A 17,907-nucleotide genomic window follows, 5' to 3' on the forward strand; every position below is an offset into this window, starting at 1 on the left:
GTGTTTTTAGTGTTATCACCAAAACGAGGTTAACAAGGGGACCATCATTGCCTTCACTGTCCCCTGACCACCTGCATTGTATAAACAAGCTCTCAGCGTGATTTGTTCATAATGAATGATGTACTTATCTTTGCCAGGTGGTAGTTGATGATGATAGACCTCGTTGAGACAAAATTAAACCAAGTGATGTGACTTTAAAAATCTGCGGCAGATGTAAAGTTTGTAATCATGTTATGAATGCTGCTCAAGTGACAATCCCTTTTTCAGGTGGTCGTAAGTTTATACTAAACACTGACACTACATGCGACTCCAAAGGAGTAATCTATTACATCCGGTGTCCTTGTTCTAAAATATATATGACAGACATCCCGTAAAATCAAAACACGCATCATAGAACACTTGAGCAGCATTCGTACAAAGCGTATAACCGCCCCTTTAGTCCCTCATTGGTTGAGCGAAGCACACACGCTTGACGATCTTCAATACACGGTGTTGATACACATAAAACATTATCAAGGCGATCTTTCTGGATTATTGATCCAAAAAGAACAGCGTTTTATTTACAATTGGCGCACTCTTACTCCTGATGGTCTTAATTCAGATATAGAATGGCTATTAATATAAAACAATAGCGAGCGCTATGATATTTTCTGTTTGATCTCATTTCCGGTTGGGTCCATTTCATCAATTCCGGTTCCTTTACCTATATAAATAAAAACCCGGTCTCTGGAATTCAGTTCTCCCAATTCTTTGGTCTGGTCCAATCCTAGTGAGCCAGTAATAGGTATGTAGATTCATCGATACTTTGTTTATATAATATAATACTTATATAATATTTATCACTGTAAGATTACGAGTAATCTTCATAACACTAATTTAGATCTTTTAACATTAGTTGACATAATAAAGAAGTTTATTGTTTTTATTGATTTTCTCTAGCATCAATGTCCCTCCCTGACGAAGAAACGAAACCTGGGTCGGGGGGACAGGGACCATAGATTGAAACGCACATATAGAGAAAAATTTTTAAAGTCACATCACTTGGTTTAATTTTGTCTCAACGAGGTCTATCATCATCAACTACCACCTGGCAAAGATAAGTACATCATTCATTATGAACAAATCACGCTGAGAGCTTGTTTATACAATGCAGGTGGTCAGGGGACAGTGAAGGCAATGATGGTCCCCTTGTTAACCTCGTTTTGGTGATAACACTAAAAACACAGGTTATAAGGTCTGAGCACTTCACATTTTAATAAGAGTATTATTCATATATTATTTAATTTTAGTATAAGAGCTGTGATTAGTTTAGTTTAAACCACAGTCTAAGAGTTATCTCCTATTGAATAGTTCCATCCCCTGACAAGGTCAGTATTCCTACTGAATAAAATTAAATACCATGTCTTCCAAATCAGAAACGTTAATAACACTTACTTTCCTGCACATTTAGTTAGGAAAAAGAGGTAGCCGACAGGTTAAACAAATTTTTCTCGTCAGTCTTCACAAGCGAGGACACATCCAGTGTACCAGAACCCGACGTGATCTTCCATGGAGACCAAGAAGAAAAACTGTCAACAATAGAAGTGAGCCATGAGGATGTCCTCCAACAGATAGATAGATTGAAAAGCGACAAATCACCAGGCCCGGACGGTATCCACCCTAGGGTACTAAAAGAACTAAGAAATGAGATAGCGGGAATACTCCAACGAGTTTGCAACCTATCCTTAAAAACTGGAGAGATCCTGGAGGACTGGAAGATAGCAAATGTTACACCTATCTTTAAAAAGGGGTCAAGAGGAGACCCGGGAAACTATAGGCCGGTCAGTTTGACATCGGTTGCGGGCAAGATGGTAGAAGCACTGATAAAGGACAGCATCTGTGAGCACATCGAAAAAATGGGCTGATGAAAGCGAGCCAACATGGCTTCTGCAAGGGAAGATCATGCCAAACAAACTTACTGCACTTCTTTGAGGGGGTAAACAGTCAGTTGGACAAAGGGGAACCCGTAGACATCATTTACCTCGACTTCAAAAAGGCCTTTGACAAGGTACCCCATGAGCGGCTACTTAGGAAGCTGTGGAACCACGGGGTGGAAGGGGACGTGCACAGATGGGTCAAACACTGGTTGGCAGGCAGAAGGCAGAGGGTTGGAGTGAAGGGTCATTACTCGAGCTGGAGGAAGGTCACGAGCGGGGTTCCGCAGGGGTCTGTACTCAGACCGCTGCTGTTCAATGTATTTATCAATGACCTGGAAACGGGGACGAAGTGTGAAGTTATCAAATTTGCAGATGACACTAAACTCTGTAGAAGGGTTAGAAATGCGGAAGAGTGTGAGGACCTACAAAGGGACCTAAGCAAACTGGAGGAGTGGGCGAATAAATGGCAGATGGACTTCAATGTGGGGAAATGCAAGGTCATCCATTTAGGGAGAAAAAACCCGATGTTCAGCTACCAAATGGGGGGATTAGTGTTAGAGAGAAGTAGCCTTGAAAGAGATTTGGGTGTACTGGTGGACACCACAACGAAGTCAACAGCACAATGCGCAGCAGCCGTGAAGAAGGCAAACAGAATGTTGGGTATTATTAAGAAGGGTATTACGACCAGAACGAGAGAAGTCATACTGCCGTTGTATCGGGCAATGGTGCGCCCGCATCTGGAGTACTGTGTTCAGTATTGGTCACCGTACCTTAAGAAGGATATGGCAATACTTGAGAGGGTCCAGAGGAGAGCGACACGAATGATTAAGGGCATGGAAAACCTTTCATACACTGAAAGATTGGAGAGACTGGGGCTCTTCTCCCTGGAAAAGCGGAGACTCAGAGGAGACATGATAGAGACCTACAAGATCATGAAGGGCACAGAGAGAGTAGAGAGGGACAGATTCTTCAAACTTTCAAAACATAAAAGAACAAGAGGGCATTCGGAAAAGTTAGAAGGAGACAGATTCAGAACGAATGCTAGGAAGTTTTTCTTTACCCAGCGTGTGGTGGACACCTGGAATGCGCTTACAGAAGACGTAATAGGACAGAGTACGGTACTGGAGTTCAAGAAAGGATTGGACAATTTCCTGCTGGAAAAAGGGATAGAGGGGTATAGATAGAGGGCTACTGCACAGGTCCCGGACCTGTTGGGCCGCCGTGTTAGCGGACTGCTGGGCACGATGGACCTCGGGTCTGACCCAGTAGAGGCACTGCTTATGTTCTTATGTTCTCCCCTGTCCTTTCTTTCCTCTAGCATATACATATTCAGGTCTTCCAGTCTCTTTGTGTACTTCTTTTGATGCAAACCCCCTACCAATTTTGTTGCCTTCCGCTGACCAGCTTCAAGTCTTCTTATATCCTTAGCCAGATATGGCATCCAAAACTGAACACAATACTCCAAGTAGGACCTCACCAATGATTTGTACAAGGGCATCAACACCTCTCTTTATAGAGCCCAGAATCCTTCTGGCTACAACCACTGCCTTGTCACACATTTTTGTGACTTTCAGATCCTCAGACACTATCACCCCAAGGTCCTTCTCCCCGTTTGTGCATATCAGACTCTCACCTCCTATCACATATAGCTCCCTCAAATTTCTACACCCCAAATACATCACTCTGTACTTCCTTGCATTGAATTTTAGTTGCCAAACATTAGATCACTCTTCTAACTTTTGAAGATCCTTTTTCATGTTTTCACTCCCTCTGGGGTTTCCAATCTGTTACAAATCTGTGTATCATCTGCAAAAAGGCAAACCTTACCTTCTAATCCTTTGACAATGTCGCTCACAAACATATTGGACAGAACTGGTCCTAGTTAAGAAATAGGCCTGCACATAAATTTTACACAAAACTGAATACATTTCTCCTGCTAAAATTCAGAGACTGTGCCTGAAGCAGGACAAACCTCTGACCTACTACTGCTCCTTCAGTGTCTTATCAGTGACACACTGAAGTGAAACAAATGGATCTTGTTATCATCACATGTTCCAGCATGGGGCTTATCTGGGGCATACTGGCCCTTTCAGAAAGCTTTGGAGTCCAAATATCCTGGGGGCCACCAGAAGGAGCCAAGATTTCTGGAATTTCCCTGAAGTAATGTCTTAAGGATATTTCTGGAGGTATTTAGGTCAAGAGGTTGGAACAAGAGGTGTGGAAAGAATTATCTTCCAAGATAGGGCTCATGGTTCCTGGCTATCGCTCTCTAAGAAGGGACCCCACGCTGGTGGTTCCTGATCCCGAGGTCTGCTGACTATGCTATGCCTGGGCTGCTGCCTTTCAGGTATATGACTGAAGCCTGAAGAGAGTGATGAACCCATACTACAGCTGTTCCAATGCTGGGCTTCCTCCCAAACACCTACAGCGTTCCTGTTGCCTGAGAGATCTCTCTTCCATAATGACTGTGTTGGGCAGCATTTCTGAGATCCTGCACTGTGCCAAAGGAAGATATTTGCAATATCAAGTTTCAAGTTTTTATTAAAATTTGATTCTATTGCTTATCCAACTTCTAAGCGAATAACAAATGAATTATACCGTGTTTTTTGCTCCATAAAGGTGATGGAAAAGTGGGTGCGTCTTATGGAGTGAATACACCTTCCCCCTCCCCGCGGTACCTTTTTTTAACTGGCGGTGGTCCAGCATGGTCTCGCTGCCTTTCTCGTTGCAGAGCGGCGCACAACGCAGGAGCGCCACTCCATGATTGGCTAAGGTCAATTCGCGCAAATCGAGAACTGACCTCAGCATCATAGAGCGGTGCATGACCAGGCAGGAAGCGCAAAGGTTGCGTTCCTGCGTTTGCCTTTGAAAGGCAGTCATTCAGTAGGAGACCGCGCTGGACCACCGCCAGTTAAAAAAAGGTACCCGGGGGGGTGGGGGGGCTGCGGGCTTCCCAGCACCAGACGCACCTACGTGTATAGGAGGAAAAACCAAGGAAAAAAAAATTCTCAACCAAATTTTTTTTTCTTGGTTTTTCCACTTCTATATGTAGGTGCGACTTATGGTCAGGACAATATAAATATAAAGGACAATATAAATTAAAAGGAGATTAAAAACAACTTAAGCAAATGGCGTATCAAAAAAATGGACTGAATTAACATGATACAAAAGGTGAAAGGGGAAGAAGTACAATCAATATAGGAAAGAAAACAATTAAGGGAAGAACGAGAGGATGGGGCAAGCTGTAATTTGTTTCTTATGAAAGAAGACTTGAGGAAACTAGAGGGATATTTAGATGTTAAAGGCATCTTTAAATAAATGGCTCTTAAGAAGGTCTTTGAAGCTATTGAGAGTAGTTTCTTCTTTTACTGGAGCTGGAAGGATATTCCAAAGCTGAGGGGCAACTACTGAAAAGATGTCTTGTCGCTTGGTGCCAATTATATGCAGAGAAGGGGACGGTGAGTAATTTGCGATCTGAAGATCTTAGAAGATGGGATGGCTCATATGGAATCAGATATTTTTCGATGAATTGATGTTTTATTAGTAACCAATGAGTTTTATGTAACAAAGGGGGGTCACGTGATCAAATTTCTTAGCTTTTGATACGAGTTTAATGGCGGCACAAGGGGTTTTGATTTGGAATTCTTTGGGAATACAGATAGACAGATAAAGAGATTTCATAAATCTGTATTTCAATGTCCTGGCTACAGCCAGGCCATGTAACAGACCCTGTTACCTCACCAATACGCATACACCAGCACCGATCTTTGAGGCAATCCACTATTCACCTTTTCTTCCTCCAAGTAAATCCCATTAACCACCACCCTCTGGTGTCTGTCAACCAGTTTCTAATAAAGGTCACCACTTTGGATCCTAACTTCAGCCTGTCGAGTTTATTCAAGAACCTCTTATGAGGAAAGATTTCAAAGGCTTTACTGAAATCTAAGTAAATTACAACTAGCAAACATCCTCATTCCAATTCACCAGTTGTCCAGTCAAAGAATTCAATCAGATTCGTTTGGCACAATTTCCCTTATAAAACCTCAGATCTCATAACCCATTAGATTCTAGGAAATTCACTAACCTTTCCTTCAGCAACGATTCCATTATTTTTCCAATAACTGAAGTAAGACTTACAAGCCTGTTGTTTCCCCCTTCATTCATCTCTGTGACAACTTTTTTCCCTTATTCTGCCAATAATACACCTCATCCATAACATGAATCAGAAGGGCAGCCTCTGACTAGAGTACACTTACCATTAAAACTAGACCAGTCTGTGTAGTCTGTGATATCCTGTGGTTCTGGATCCTGGATAGTTTCGGCCTCTTCAATCTGATGTGCAGCAAAGACAGATATGATAGTTAATTGGTAAATATCAGAGCTTACAGAAAAAACTTCTGAAATACTACTTCTACTACTAATTATTTCTAGAGCACTAGCAGACAAACGCAGTGCTATATAGTCACAAAGGAGACAGTCCCTGCTCGAATGAGTTTCTAATCTAAACAATCAAAACAGACACAGAGAATTCCAGGGTAGGGGGTTACAGATAGAAGGAATGTTAAACTACTAGCTAGGGTAATGGGCAGAGGATAGAAGGGTTATGAGATGAAGACTGTCTCAAAAAGGTGGGTTTTCAGCCTCTTTTAAACAAGGGAAGAGGCATGGCGGACTGACTCAGGTAGTTTATTCCAGGCATATGGGGCAGTGAGATGAAAGGAATGAAGTCTGGAATGGGAAGTAGAGGAGAAGGGTATAGATAAAAGCAATTTGTCTGAGATATGGAGTTCTCAGGGAGGTGTACAAGGAGAGACGAGAGGAGAGATACTGAGGGGCTGCAGAATGAACACATTTGTAGGTTAGTAATAGTAGTTTGAACTGTATGTGAAGGTGGATAGGGAGCCAGTGAAGTGGTCTGAGGAGAGGGGTAAGGTGAGTGTAGCAAGGCTGACAGAAGATAAGTCATGTAGCAGAGTTTTGTACAGACAGCAGGGGAAGAGGTGGTTCAGCGGGAGACCTGTTAGAAGCAGATTGCAGTAGTCTAAGCATGAGTTTACGAGAGTATGGACAAGGGTCCAGGTAGTGTGCTCAGAGAGGAAGGGGCGAATTTTGGTAGTGCTGTATAGATAGAAGTGACAAGCTTTGGCAGTCTGTTGGATGTGGGTAGAAAATGAGAGGTCGGAGTTGAAGATGACTCCAATGTTATAAACAAATAAGACAGGAATGATAACAGTATTATTTATAGAGACAGACAATGGCGGGAAAGGAGCAGAGGGTTTAGGAAAAAAGAGGAGCAGTTTAGTATTGGACATGAAATAAAACACCTCACAGTCAGAGGAAAGGAAACAATGACAGATCTCAAGTAACACTACATACATAGGTTCTAGCCTGAGGAAACAATTATAGCTCATGGAAAATATCATTCTCCTTTAAATCATTTTCAAGAAGCTTCTGGGAAATGACTCACCAGGGGGAGCCCAAGCCCAGCTCGAGCCCAGTTGACAGTGGCTAATTTGTCTCGGAGGGTTGAAGCCACAGCACTGACCAGGTTGGCTGGGGGAAAGATGGGGCCCTGGCAGGTGGGACACTGGTAGCCTGCTGGGGCTGTGTTCCTTGGCAACTGATTTGCCATATCATTCACACAGGACCAATGAAACACATCTAGAACAGAAACAAAAACAAGGCAAGAGTAAAGTTCCTTCTGTAGAAAACACACTAAGCAGAGCACCTCTGCCCATTGAAAAAAAGAAAGTGTGTTTTTTTTTGGGGGGGAGAGAAGAAAAGGATATACAAAGGGGAAATCAATCATACCAATTCAGTTCAAGAAGCCATGATATAAAGATACATTCAAGGAGCCAATCGAATTCAGGACAAGAGCGCTGCAATAGCTATCAAATACAGTGGTGCCTCACACAACGAACTTAATCCGTTCCAGGAGCAAGTTTGTTATGTGAAACGTTCGTTGTGTGAAACGCGTTTTCCCATAACAATACATGTTAAAAAAAATAATTCGTTCTGTAGCATAAAATATGCTAAGATGACATAAAAAAAGATAAATTTTTGGTTATTATTTTTATTTAGATACATCTAAAAACATAATTGTTTTTTAAAACAACACACATTTTTTAAATTTAAAGACAGACTAAGTAGAGTCTAATTTTACAGTGAGAGGGCAGAGTCTCAGCGGCAAAAACTGGGACTTAACTGTTCATTTTTTTTTTTTTTCTACCGTGTTTCCCCGATGATAAGGCAGGGCCATCAAATAAGACAGCCCCCCCTTTTTAGAAAAAAATGTAAAATAAGGCACCCCCCCCGCAAATAAGCCACCCACCGATACCTGCGCTTACCCGAATCGGGTGGTACGGTGGGTGACTCCGTGTGGTCCCTGGCACCCCCGACACGATCGGGGCAAGAGGGAGCTCAAGCCCTCTTGCCCCCCCCGACTCCCCGACACGATCGGGGCAAGAGGGAGCTCAAGCCCTCTTGCCCCCCCCGACTCCCCGACACGATCGGGGCAAGAGGGAGCTCAAGCCCTCTTGCCCCCCCGACTCCCCGACACGATCGGGGCAAAAGGGAGCTCAAGCCCTCTTGCCCCCCCGACTCCCCGACACGATCGGGGCAAAAGGGAGCTCAAGCCCTCTTGCCCCCCCGACTCCTCGACACGATCGGGGCAAAAGGGAGCCCAAGCCCTCTTGCCCCGCCGATTCCCCAACTCCCCGACAATATCGGGCCAGGAGGGAGCCCAAGTCCTCCTGGCCACGGCGACCCCCTAACCCCACCCTGCACTACATTACGGGCAGGAGGGATCCCAGGCCCTCCTGCCCTCGACGCAAACCCCCCCTCCCCCCAACGACCGCCCCCCCCCCCAAGAACCTCCGACCGCCCCCCCAGCCGACCCGCGACCCCCCTGGCCGACCCCCACGACACCCCCAACCCCCTTCCCCGTACCTTTCTGTAGTTGGCCGGACAGACGGGAGCCAAACCCGCCTGTCCGGCAGGCAGCCATCGACGGAATGAGGCCGGATTGGCCCATCCGTCCCAAAGCTCCGCCTACTGGTGGGGCCTAAGGCGCCTGGGCCAATCAGAATAGGCCCGGGAGCCTTAGGTCCCTCCTGGGGGCGGGGCCTGAGGCACATGGGCCCAACCCGACCATGTGCCTCAGGCCCTGCCCCCAGGAGGGACCTAAGGCTCCCGGGCCTATTCTGATTGGCCCAGGCGCCTTAGGCCCCACCAGTAGGCGGAGCTTTGGGACGGATGGGCCAATCCGGCCTCATTCCGTCGATGGCTGCCTGCCGGACAGGCGGGTTTGGCTCCCGTCTGTCCGGCCAACTACAGAAAGGTACGGGGAAGGGGGTTGGGGGTGTCGTGGGGGTCGGCCAGGGGGGTCGCGGGTCGGCTGGGGGGGCGGTCGGAGGTTCTTGGGGGGGGCGGTCGTTGGGGGGAGGGGGGGTTTGCGTCGAGGGCAGGAGGGCCTGGGATCCCTCCTGCCCGTAATGTAGTGCAGGGTGGGGTTAGGGGGTCGCCGTGGCCAGGAGGACTTGGGCTCCCTCCTGGCCCGATATTGTCGGGGAGTTGGGGAATCGGCGGGGCAAGAGGGCTTGGGCTCCCTTTTGCCCCGATCGTGTCGGGGAGTCGGGGGGGCAAGAGGGCTTGAGCTCCCTTTTGCCCCGATCGTGTCGGGGAGTCGGGGGGGCAAGAGGGCTTGAGCTCCCTCTTGCCCCGATCGTGTCGGGGAGTCGGGGGGGCAAGAGGGAACCAGGCGGAGAGAGGGCAGTTAAGCGCAGTGCCTGCGCGGAAGGATGCAGCTCGGGCGACTTCGTTGTGTGAAACGAAGTTCGTTGTACGGATCAAGACATAAAGTTCGTTGTGCGCAGCGTTCGCTGTGCGAGGCGTCCGTTATGCGAGGCACCACTGTATACAAGCCAAGAAGCTGCCAGAGAAAGACTGACACAGCAGAAGCAAGAAAATAGCCTGAAGACTGGAGAATCCACAAAATAACTGCATATGCTGTCAGCTAAGTAGAATTTCTCCCTTTATTTACTCCATAAAGGCACTGCCAAGTAGGGAGAGAATGTGGCCTATAGCTCACCATAGCACACCAATCGCACTGTCTCTTTGGTGGAAAGGAGGGTGTTGCATAATCGACAGTTGGGGTTATAATCACTATCCTGAAGCCACTGGAGATAAGACTGGACGATACACTGAAAGAGAGAAGGAATAGTGAAGAATTAGGAGGTTTCACCAGGGAAAAAGTACAATCTCAGAGCAGATATTCTAAGAGAACAAGGAAGAATAGTACACTAAGCAGGCCAACAAAAACTGTTCTTAAAAAGAGGAAGAAATTATATCTTACCTGATCATTTTCTTTCCATTAATCCTATCCAGACCAGTCCGGAACCTGTGGTGTCTTGTGTCCATCAACCAGAGGATGAAGACAGAGAAACAAAGTAGTTCTGTGTGATTTGCCCCTTAAGGGCACTGTATAGCCATAGAATATTCAGTATTTTGAATGACTAAGCAATGAAGATCATATACACACTCCAGGTCAAATGATGCATTTATCCATAACACATACCAGCTAGGCACTATTATACTCCACCCATCCAACTTTAATCAGGAGCTTTTGTACTTTATTGACAAGAGTTCTCCAACTATATCCAGAGCTTTCTGAAAATGAGACAAGGCAGAGGAATCTCAAAACAGAAGCACAGCGAACTGTGAAATAGAAAGATGGAAACAGCTTCAATACTTATACTAGGAAGGGTTTCTGAACTGGTCTGGTAGGACTTAAAGGAAAGAAATTTATCAGGTAAGACACAATTTCTCTATCCTTAGCATCCATACCAGACCAGTCCAGAACCTGTGAGATGTAGCAAAGCAGTTCCCAAGCAGGGTGGGATCTAAAACCTGTGACCAAATAAAGTCAAACAGAAGGGTAGGAAGATTGGAGGTATAACAGAGATCCAAACAAGTTGGGAAGCTAGATCCAAAACTGGAAATAAAAATAGAGGTTGCCCTTACTACATGCCTCGGAAAATCAAAGATTGTAGCAGAGGAACACTTACAAAGAGAAGAAATAGCAGATAAATGCTTGATGATTAGTCGCCTGACCTTGAGCCCCGTAGATGGAATAGTTAGTAGAAGAATAGGATGCTTCCCATATCTCTTTATCAGATGAAGATAGAAGGTCTAAAACAGCAACAGAGATGCAAATAATTTTAGAATTCTATATGTCGCCTACTTCTGATCATAAATACTTCTGCCTACAGATTAGAATCTTGATGATATTATTAAACAATTGGTAGAGATAAGGTTGGTATGTCTGTACAGAATGCTGAAGTGTAACAGGAACCAAGACTTCTCAATATATGAAAGTCAAAAATGGATCTTAAATATAGGTATTAAGAAGTGAGGTAATACAATTTTCACATACACTCAGAATTGTGTAATCCGACCAAGAGGCTTGGCTCCAATAGCCGAACCCACCGTCCCATCACTGTGTATGACTTTAATGCAAAATAATAGTAAATAAGGCAACGTGCTCTTTGAATGCTAGATTTGTTCTCAGTGGCAATAAGAGGAAAAACCACTCCATTTAGCTTTAAAGTGTGTTAGCAGGTCCCGACATGGGCCATGTTTCGAGGGTCTGTTTCAAGGAACCCAAAGGAGATGTGCAAAACTTCAAATGCCAGAGAAATAGTTGCTGAGTGATTCGGACAAAACACTTGTGTTCATAGGTTGAAAAGTCTCTTCTGATTTTGAGAGCATTCACCTCACTATCAATTATCTCTGACTTAGTCTGTACAGAATGCTGAACAAAACCACATTATATAGTAAGTTGATATTGATATATGTTACTACTTTCATTAGGTTAAGTCAGTGATCTTTATTTCTCTGGATTTATCCAGTGCTTTTGATTTGGTTGATCATGAACTCTTATTGGCACAACTATGTGCCATACAATCGACACAAACAATATGGACCTGGTTCCAATCATACTTTCTTCATGTTCATATGTGGTTTCTTGGCAAGATGAATGGTTTTTACCTTTTACTGTTTCATGTGGGGATCCCATAGGTCTCCATAGTGGTGCCTTTGTTTTTAATATTTTTCTTTCTCAATTGTTGATTTTGGTTTAGTGAAGTCTTTAGGGTTAATTTCCTTTGTTTACACAGATGACATTCAGATTTTGAGCATAACTGATATTTCTTTGCCTACAGCTGTATTTATTTTTATTTAAATTTTCCAAAATAGACAAATGAAATATGCACAGTTGTCACAAGTGCGATAATACAGAAAAACAGAGCATAACAATCAGTTATCTTAGCCCTACTAAACAAGTGACCACAATCTCTCCCTCCCATCCCTTCCCTCCCACATTCCTATCCCCCCAACCCTGAGATCTTACATCAGATACATAATGTATGAGGCACCTCAGCAAAACTAAAAGGCTAAAATCTTAACCAACATTTACTTCCCCGCTCTCCAATCAATGTACATGTCCCACACTTTGTGGTATGCTATCAAAGTATTATGTCGCAAAGCAGTCAATTAGGACATGATTTGTAAAAAATCCAATTTAGTGCACAAAACTGGTAGCCCTCGTAGCGAGTGATGTTTCCATCTCACAGCCAAAGCCATACATGCTGCAGTAAAGATGTAAGCCACTAGTTATTGCTCTGATCTTTTAACCTGGAAGTGGAGCATTCAACAGGTAGCAGTCCAGGAAGCAAAGGGCAATGTCCACAAGTGATTCGTACCACCTGTTGGCCCACCATGTGCCAATATGGTTTAATAAGAGGACATTACCACCACATATGCATGAAATCCCCTCATTGACCCCAATGTCGTCAGCAGAGATCAGTGCCTGATTTTGAGAATTTCCTGAGCTTGGATGGCATATAATACATCTTATACTCATTTTCTATCATAGTATAGGAAACAAAGTTGAAATAAGCATTTATGACAACTCTGCCAGGTCCCTTCTGTGCAAGAGACTCCTACCTCTCTCTCCCAGGTATTCCTATATGGATACAAGGAGGCCTCCCGCATCAGCAAAGCTTTATAAATCCTGGAAATGCCTCCCCGACCTACTCCAAAATGTAGTGCTTTTTCAAGAGCTGTCTCTGCCACACATAACTCCCAAAAAGCTTTCTTATACAAAAAAGTATGAAGCTGAGTATACCTATAGGCGTCCCGAGAAGTAAGACCATATTCCTCCTGGAGAAGATCGAAGGATCACACCTCCTGTTCCCTCCAAAGCTACCCTAGTGTTCGCAGCCCTGCCTGGCCCCAGTACCCCTGATCGGTTCCTCCCTGCACGCTATGAATCCCTGAGTAACACAGTGTATGGAGAAAATAAACATGTTCAGGGAACATAAGTTTGCAAAGTGTGTACCAATTACTGCTAAGAAGGGGTTATGCTGGTAAAGCTGCTCATCTAATGCTGCCAGTAGAGCCCAAGGCAATTTCTATAATGTAAAATCAGGTATAAAAGTTTATATAATCTGGAGCCAAGGGCAATCCACATAAGAGACCCAAATAGCAATCTCTTGCAGTAGAGCCTCTCCTCCTCTGACATCACATCTTGGACCACAGCAGAGGGAACGTGCAGCTGAGGCAGACAGTAGCCTGCTAGAATCGCTACATCACCAGTGATCCTCTGCAGGCCGTAATTAGCTTTGAACGTAAGACTGGGAGTCCAAAGGGAAGCCGGATGATGTTGGGAAGAAAGGGAAAACATGCTGGCCTTTGGGAAACCCCCTAAAGCCATGAAGCCAAGGGTACCCATAGCGCTGGCGCCTATGCAGCACTTCCAGACTGACCGACACCCCCCACCACCACCACCATGAGCTCTGACATCGGGCCTCCTAAAGCAGGAGCAGCAGTGTCAGTGGACGGCCAGTAAGAGGCAGCACTTAGGACAGGCTTTTTGCTGCCAGAACACTGCAGCTTCTGCTTTAGGAGGCCCGAAGGTATGCGGGAAGGAGAGTGGATCAGTGAATCAGAAAGCCCAATTTTTTTTTTTTTTAAAAGAAAACAAATTGAATTTGCATTGGCGAATCGGGCAGCACTACTGGATTCTACCAGCATAACATTCCTGGGCACTGTTGAATGGTGCACCCCAATCAAATCTCCTTAGCCAACTCCAAAAGAATAAAGGAAATCCTTCCCCAAGAACTCACCGTTTTCTAAAATCAGACTATCCACCAGACGGATATCATACTACAAGCTCATGGGTGCTCTCCAGCAATATGTCTGCAGGAAGTACTTAAGTCCTCCCAAAGAAGACCGACAAGTGTCATAGCCACATAATCCTTTGAAGACCATCCTATGGGCTCAATTCAACTAAGGCACTAAAAGTTAGGCACCAAATTAGTATTTTATAGTCAAATTTTTTTTTATTAATTTTACAAATTATTCCAACGATTCCAACAACAACAATGCAAAGGTAACGGTCTTCAATACGTAACTTGGATGAGACAATGCTAAGCAACTACTACTACTACTATTTATTATTTCTATAGCACTGAAAAGCGTACACAGCGCTGTACATTTTAACATACAATAGACAGTCCTTGCTCAGAAGAGCTTACAATCTAATTTAGACAGGACATTTCAGGGTTGAGGAGTTTATGGTATATTCGAGTATATACGATGTATGTTGATACATTCATATCCACACAGCTAGTACTTTCAGGCTGCAATACAACCAAGAATATAGGCAGTCGTAGAGCAAATGCTGTCAGGTGTCAAACAGCAGATATGCTCAGGCTGTCACACAGCACCACTCACTGTCATATAGACACTGGATAGCTGAAATGGCACTTACTTATATTTTAGACTCTTAACACCGCTGAAGTTTCCAAGTTGCAATATAACAGATATGCTAGATAGCCAGAGAAAGAGGTCACCTTAAGAAAAGGAAAGCACTATAAAATAAAGCACACAGAACCACCGGAATTTAAACTAAGATTAAGATAGGTTGCAACTGAGTCTGAGAAGGGCTCTCTGGTCTTCCAAACCCCAGAGGTGTTTCCAGCCACCCATGCTCTCTGAAGTTTACTAAGTCAGCACCTGGCTTGAAAACCATTGTACTGAGAAATTCCGAGATGCTGAATAAAATCTAAAATAACCTGGCAGGCAAAACCACCTCTGGTAGGCAACAGCGGCAAATCCCATGAACCTCAAAGCATAACAAGTACACTGTCATGACGCTCAGGCCTGTGAGCATACCGAGTATGAAAACTGAACAGAATATTTACAAAAACACAATGCATAAGTTAACCGTGACCAGGCTGGCTCAGCGCACAGAAAATAAGAGCTTAGAAACTTGATTGCAAGCCTATATTGAACCAAAATACACAGCCATGCTGAAACCGATGGCTAAAGGTTGCATCTGTGTCCAAATCAGGACAACACAGAATAGGTCTTAAATTAGTGAGAAGAAATTAAAATGACTGCTGCCTTCATGCTCATTGAAATCAGCTTTTTGGTTGCTATTGTGAGGAAACATTGCCCCTTATTGATGGCCTGCTGCCTTTTAAATGCCCCGATTCTGGGATACTCCAAAACGGAGCATAATTTTGCTCTGCATTTGTTCTCAGCAGCGTGCCTTGAAATTATGACCCATTGGAAACATAGGAGTGTCCCGGGTCTATGCGGGATACGGGCTCGTTTAGACTCCCTACAGATTATGTCTAAATTGACGGCAATTCACCGTCACAATATGCCATTATATCATAAAGTGTGGGATTCCTACTTGACATGGAAAGAGTCTCCTTAAGTGTCACTTGCTACAGAGCCCAGCGGGCTGTTCCCCCCCCCTTTTTTTTTTTTCCCCTTTCCCCTTTTTTCCTTTGGGTATTTTACTGGGTTCAGTTTTAGATTAGTTTGGCCTGAGAACCTAGGCTGGATTATTACTTATTGTTGGGGGGGGGGGAAATGGGAGGGTAGGGGTGGGGGGGTCCTGATTGGTCGGGGAGGGCGGGTGAGGGAGATTCACTCTGTATGCTTATGTGAAGATCTTCGGCAATTAGCTGCATTGTTTGCTGTTCAATCCCTCAAAGTATTCCTTGAAAACAGTTCCTTTTTCTTCTCTTCCAGGATCCCTACTTCAAACTGAGGGGGGACACCGAGCTCAACCAAACCAGTTTCACTGGTTTAGCAGCCTATGTGGCCTGACTAGCTCAGAGACTGCGCTGTGCACTATTCCCATCCACTGGAGAAGAGAAATACTAAACATTCTTTTTCTAAAATGTATTCTTATTCCTCCCCCATTCCCCCAACCCTCGAACACTAGAATACCCCCCTCACTCTCTCTACCTATCCATACATTCTCACCAGACATCCCACTCTCAACACCCTCCTAAACCCTAATCCTCACCAATCCTCTCCCACTGGTGTATTGGGTGGCACATTGGCAGGCAACTGGTTTTGTGTGGCTTTCCATAGATGAACATACTACCTCCACTCAATCATACTTTTCTGCGGATAAATTTGAATTTCAAACTTGACAATAGATTGCATCCTTGTAAACCAGGGACACCAAGAAATTGTATCCTCTGCCACACAGAAATGTAGAATGGTTTTACAAATGAGAAGAAGGGCTATGTATAAAAAGATTCCTTAAGATTTGGATAGCCCTTTGTAGCACTGCTTGATTCCCCAGAAGTAAACAACCCATAATCCCTGGATATTGGTGCCTGTACCAGCCTTTTCAAGTATGGAAGAATCTGTTGCCAGATGAGTAGGGCTGGGCATTCTAGAAAGGAGTGAATCAAGGTTCCTGGAGAGGCCTTACATTTGAGACACACTCTCTCCTCCCACAACCCCGCCAGTGCCCCCCGTCTCTCTAGTGAGGTAAGACCTGTGTAAGATGCGGAACTGAATCTCTTGTAAATCTGAGTTCCTACCCAAGGTGGTGAGGGTACCAAACAGCTCCACAAACTGAGGCTTATCATACCCCATACTTAATCAGCATTTTACTGTTGGATCAACTTGTCCAAGGGCTGAAGAGATATCGTGGATTTAAAAATCCTGTACCATAAAGACAACTTTTTGAGACCGGGAGGTACCTGTTGGAGCTGCACATCCAAAGCCCCCCTGTCCCACTGCTCCCCCCCCCCCCACTTATTCTGCAATGATTGTCAATAATAGCATACCTGAAGATATGCCCAGAAATGTGTGGCTGGTATGTCCCATCTCTCTCACACCTGAGCGAAGGATGGAAATCCCCTCCCCTGCCTCCATTAGGTGGAGGAGCGATCTGCAGCCCCTCTGCTTCCATAGCTTGAACCGGGATCTCCCCCAACCCGGAAGGAAGTCCTCATTAGCTACCAATTGCAAAAAGAGGGAAGCTTCCGGAATCTTATTTTGCATTTATCTCCAACACCTCCAAGCCATCCGCAGAGGGGCCAAGAAATGAGACTGAAGCGTTCCCCCTGTTCATTTGCCTGGGATCCTGTGAACCAGGTTCATCACTGAAAAGGGTTCACACCAACTTGCAATCCAATCTTGGGGCATATAGCGACTATGACCCATAATGCTCTTATATATAATACACACGTGCACAGAGTCGCAAAAATCAAGAGTTCAAGGAAGACCTTTAACGGGTATCAGACACATACCAACAAACACCATAGGTTTGTCGGAAAATTCCTCATTTACCCAACGGTGCCTCCACCTCCTATTTTGTTTATCATTGATCTTTTTCTTTATTTTACATTGCTTTTACTGTTAAGATTCTTATAAATTATGCATGGCTAGTGTGAAAAACTTTTACTTAGCTTTTTCATCCCCAAACGCCAACGCGTTTCGATAATCTTTATCAAGACGAAAACTGGGGAAATTTATACAGGACAAACGTCACATACCAACCATCGGCAAAAAAACCAATGGTTGGTATGTGACGTTTGTCCTGTATAAATTTCCCCAGTTTTCGTCTTGATAAAGATTATCGAAACGCGTTGGCGTTTGGGGATGAAAAAGC

General features: G+C 44.6%; 1 protein-coding gene across 4 annotated transcripts in view; it reads right to left on the reverse strand.

Moving 5' to 3' along the window:
- The window catches only part of ZFPL1 (zinc finger protein like 1), a 76,837-nt gene that overhangs the window by 38,342 nt on the left and 20,588 nt on the right, over nucleotides 1–17,907 (reverse strand). For all 4 annotated transcript variants that reach the window (XM_033956453.1, XM_033956454.1, XM_033956452.1 and 1 more), the window contains 3 exons: nucleotides 10,006–10,117; nucleotides 7,384–7,577; nucleotides 6,173–6,248 (listed from right to left, as the gene is read on the reverse strand). In XM_033956453.1, the coding sequence (XP_033812344.1) occupies nucleotides 6,173–6,248; nucleotides 7,384–7,577; nucleotides 10,006–10,117 (382 nt within the window). The remainder of the gene's footprint in view (nucleotides 1–6,172; nucleotides 6,249–7,383; nucleotides 7,578–10,005; nucleotides 10,118–17,907) is intronic.

Source organism: Geotrypetes seraphini, chromosome 8 (assembly GCF_902459505.1).
Source record: "Geotrypetes seraphini chromosome 8, aGeoSer1.1, whole genome shotgun sequence".
In the NCBI taxonomy this organism is placed as follows: Eukaryota; Metazoa; Chordata; class Amphibia; order Gymnophiona; family Dermophiidae; genus Geotrypetes; species Geotrypetes seraphini.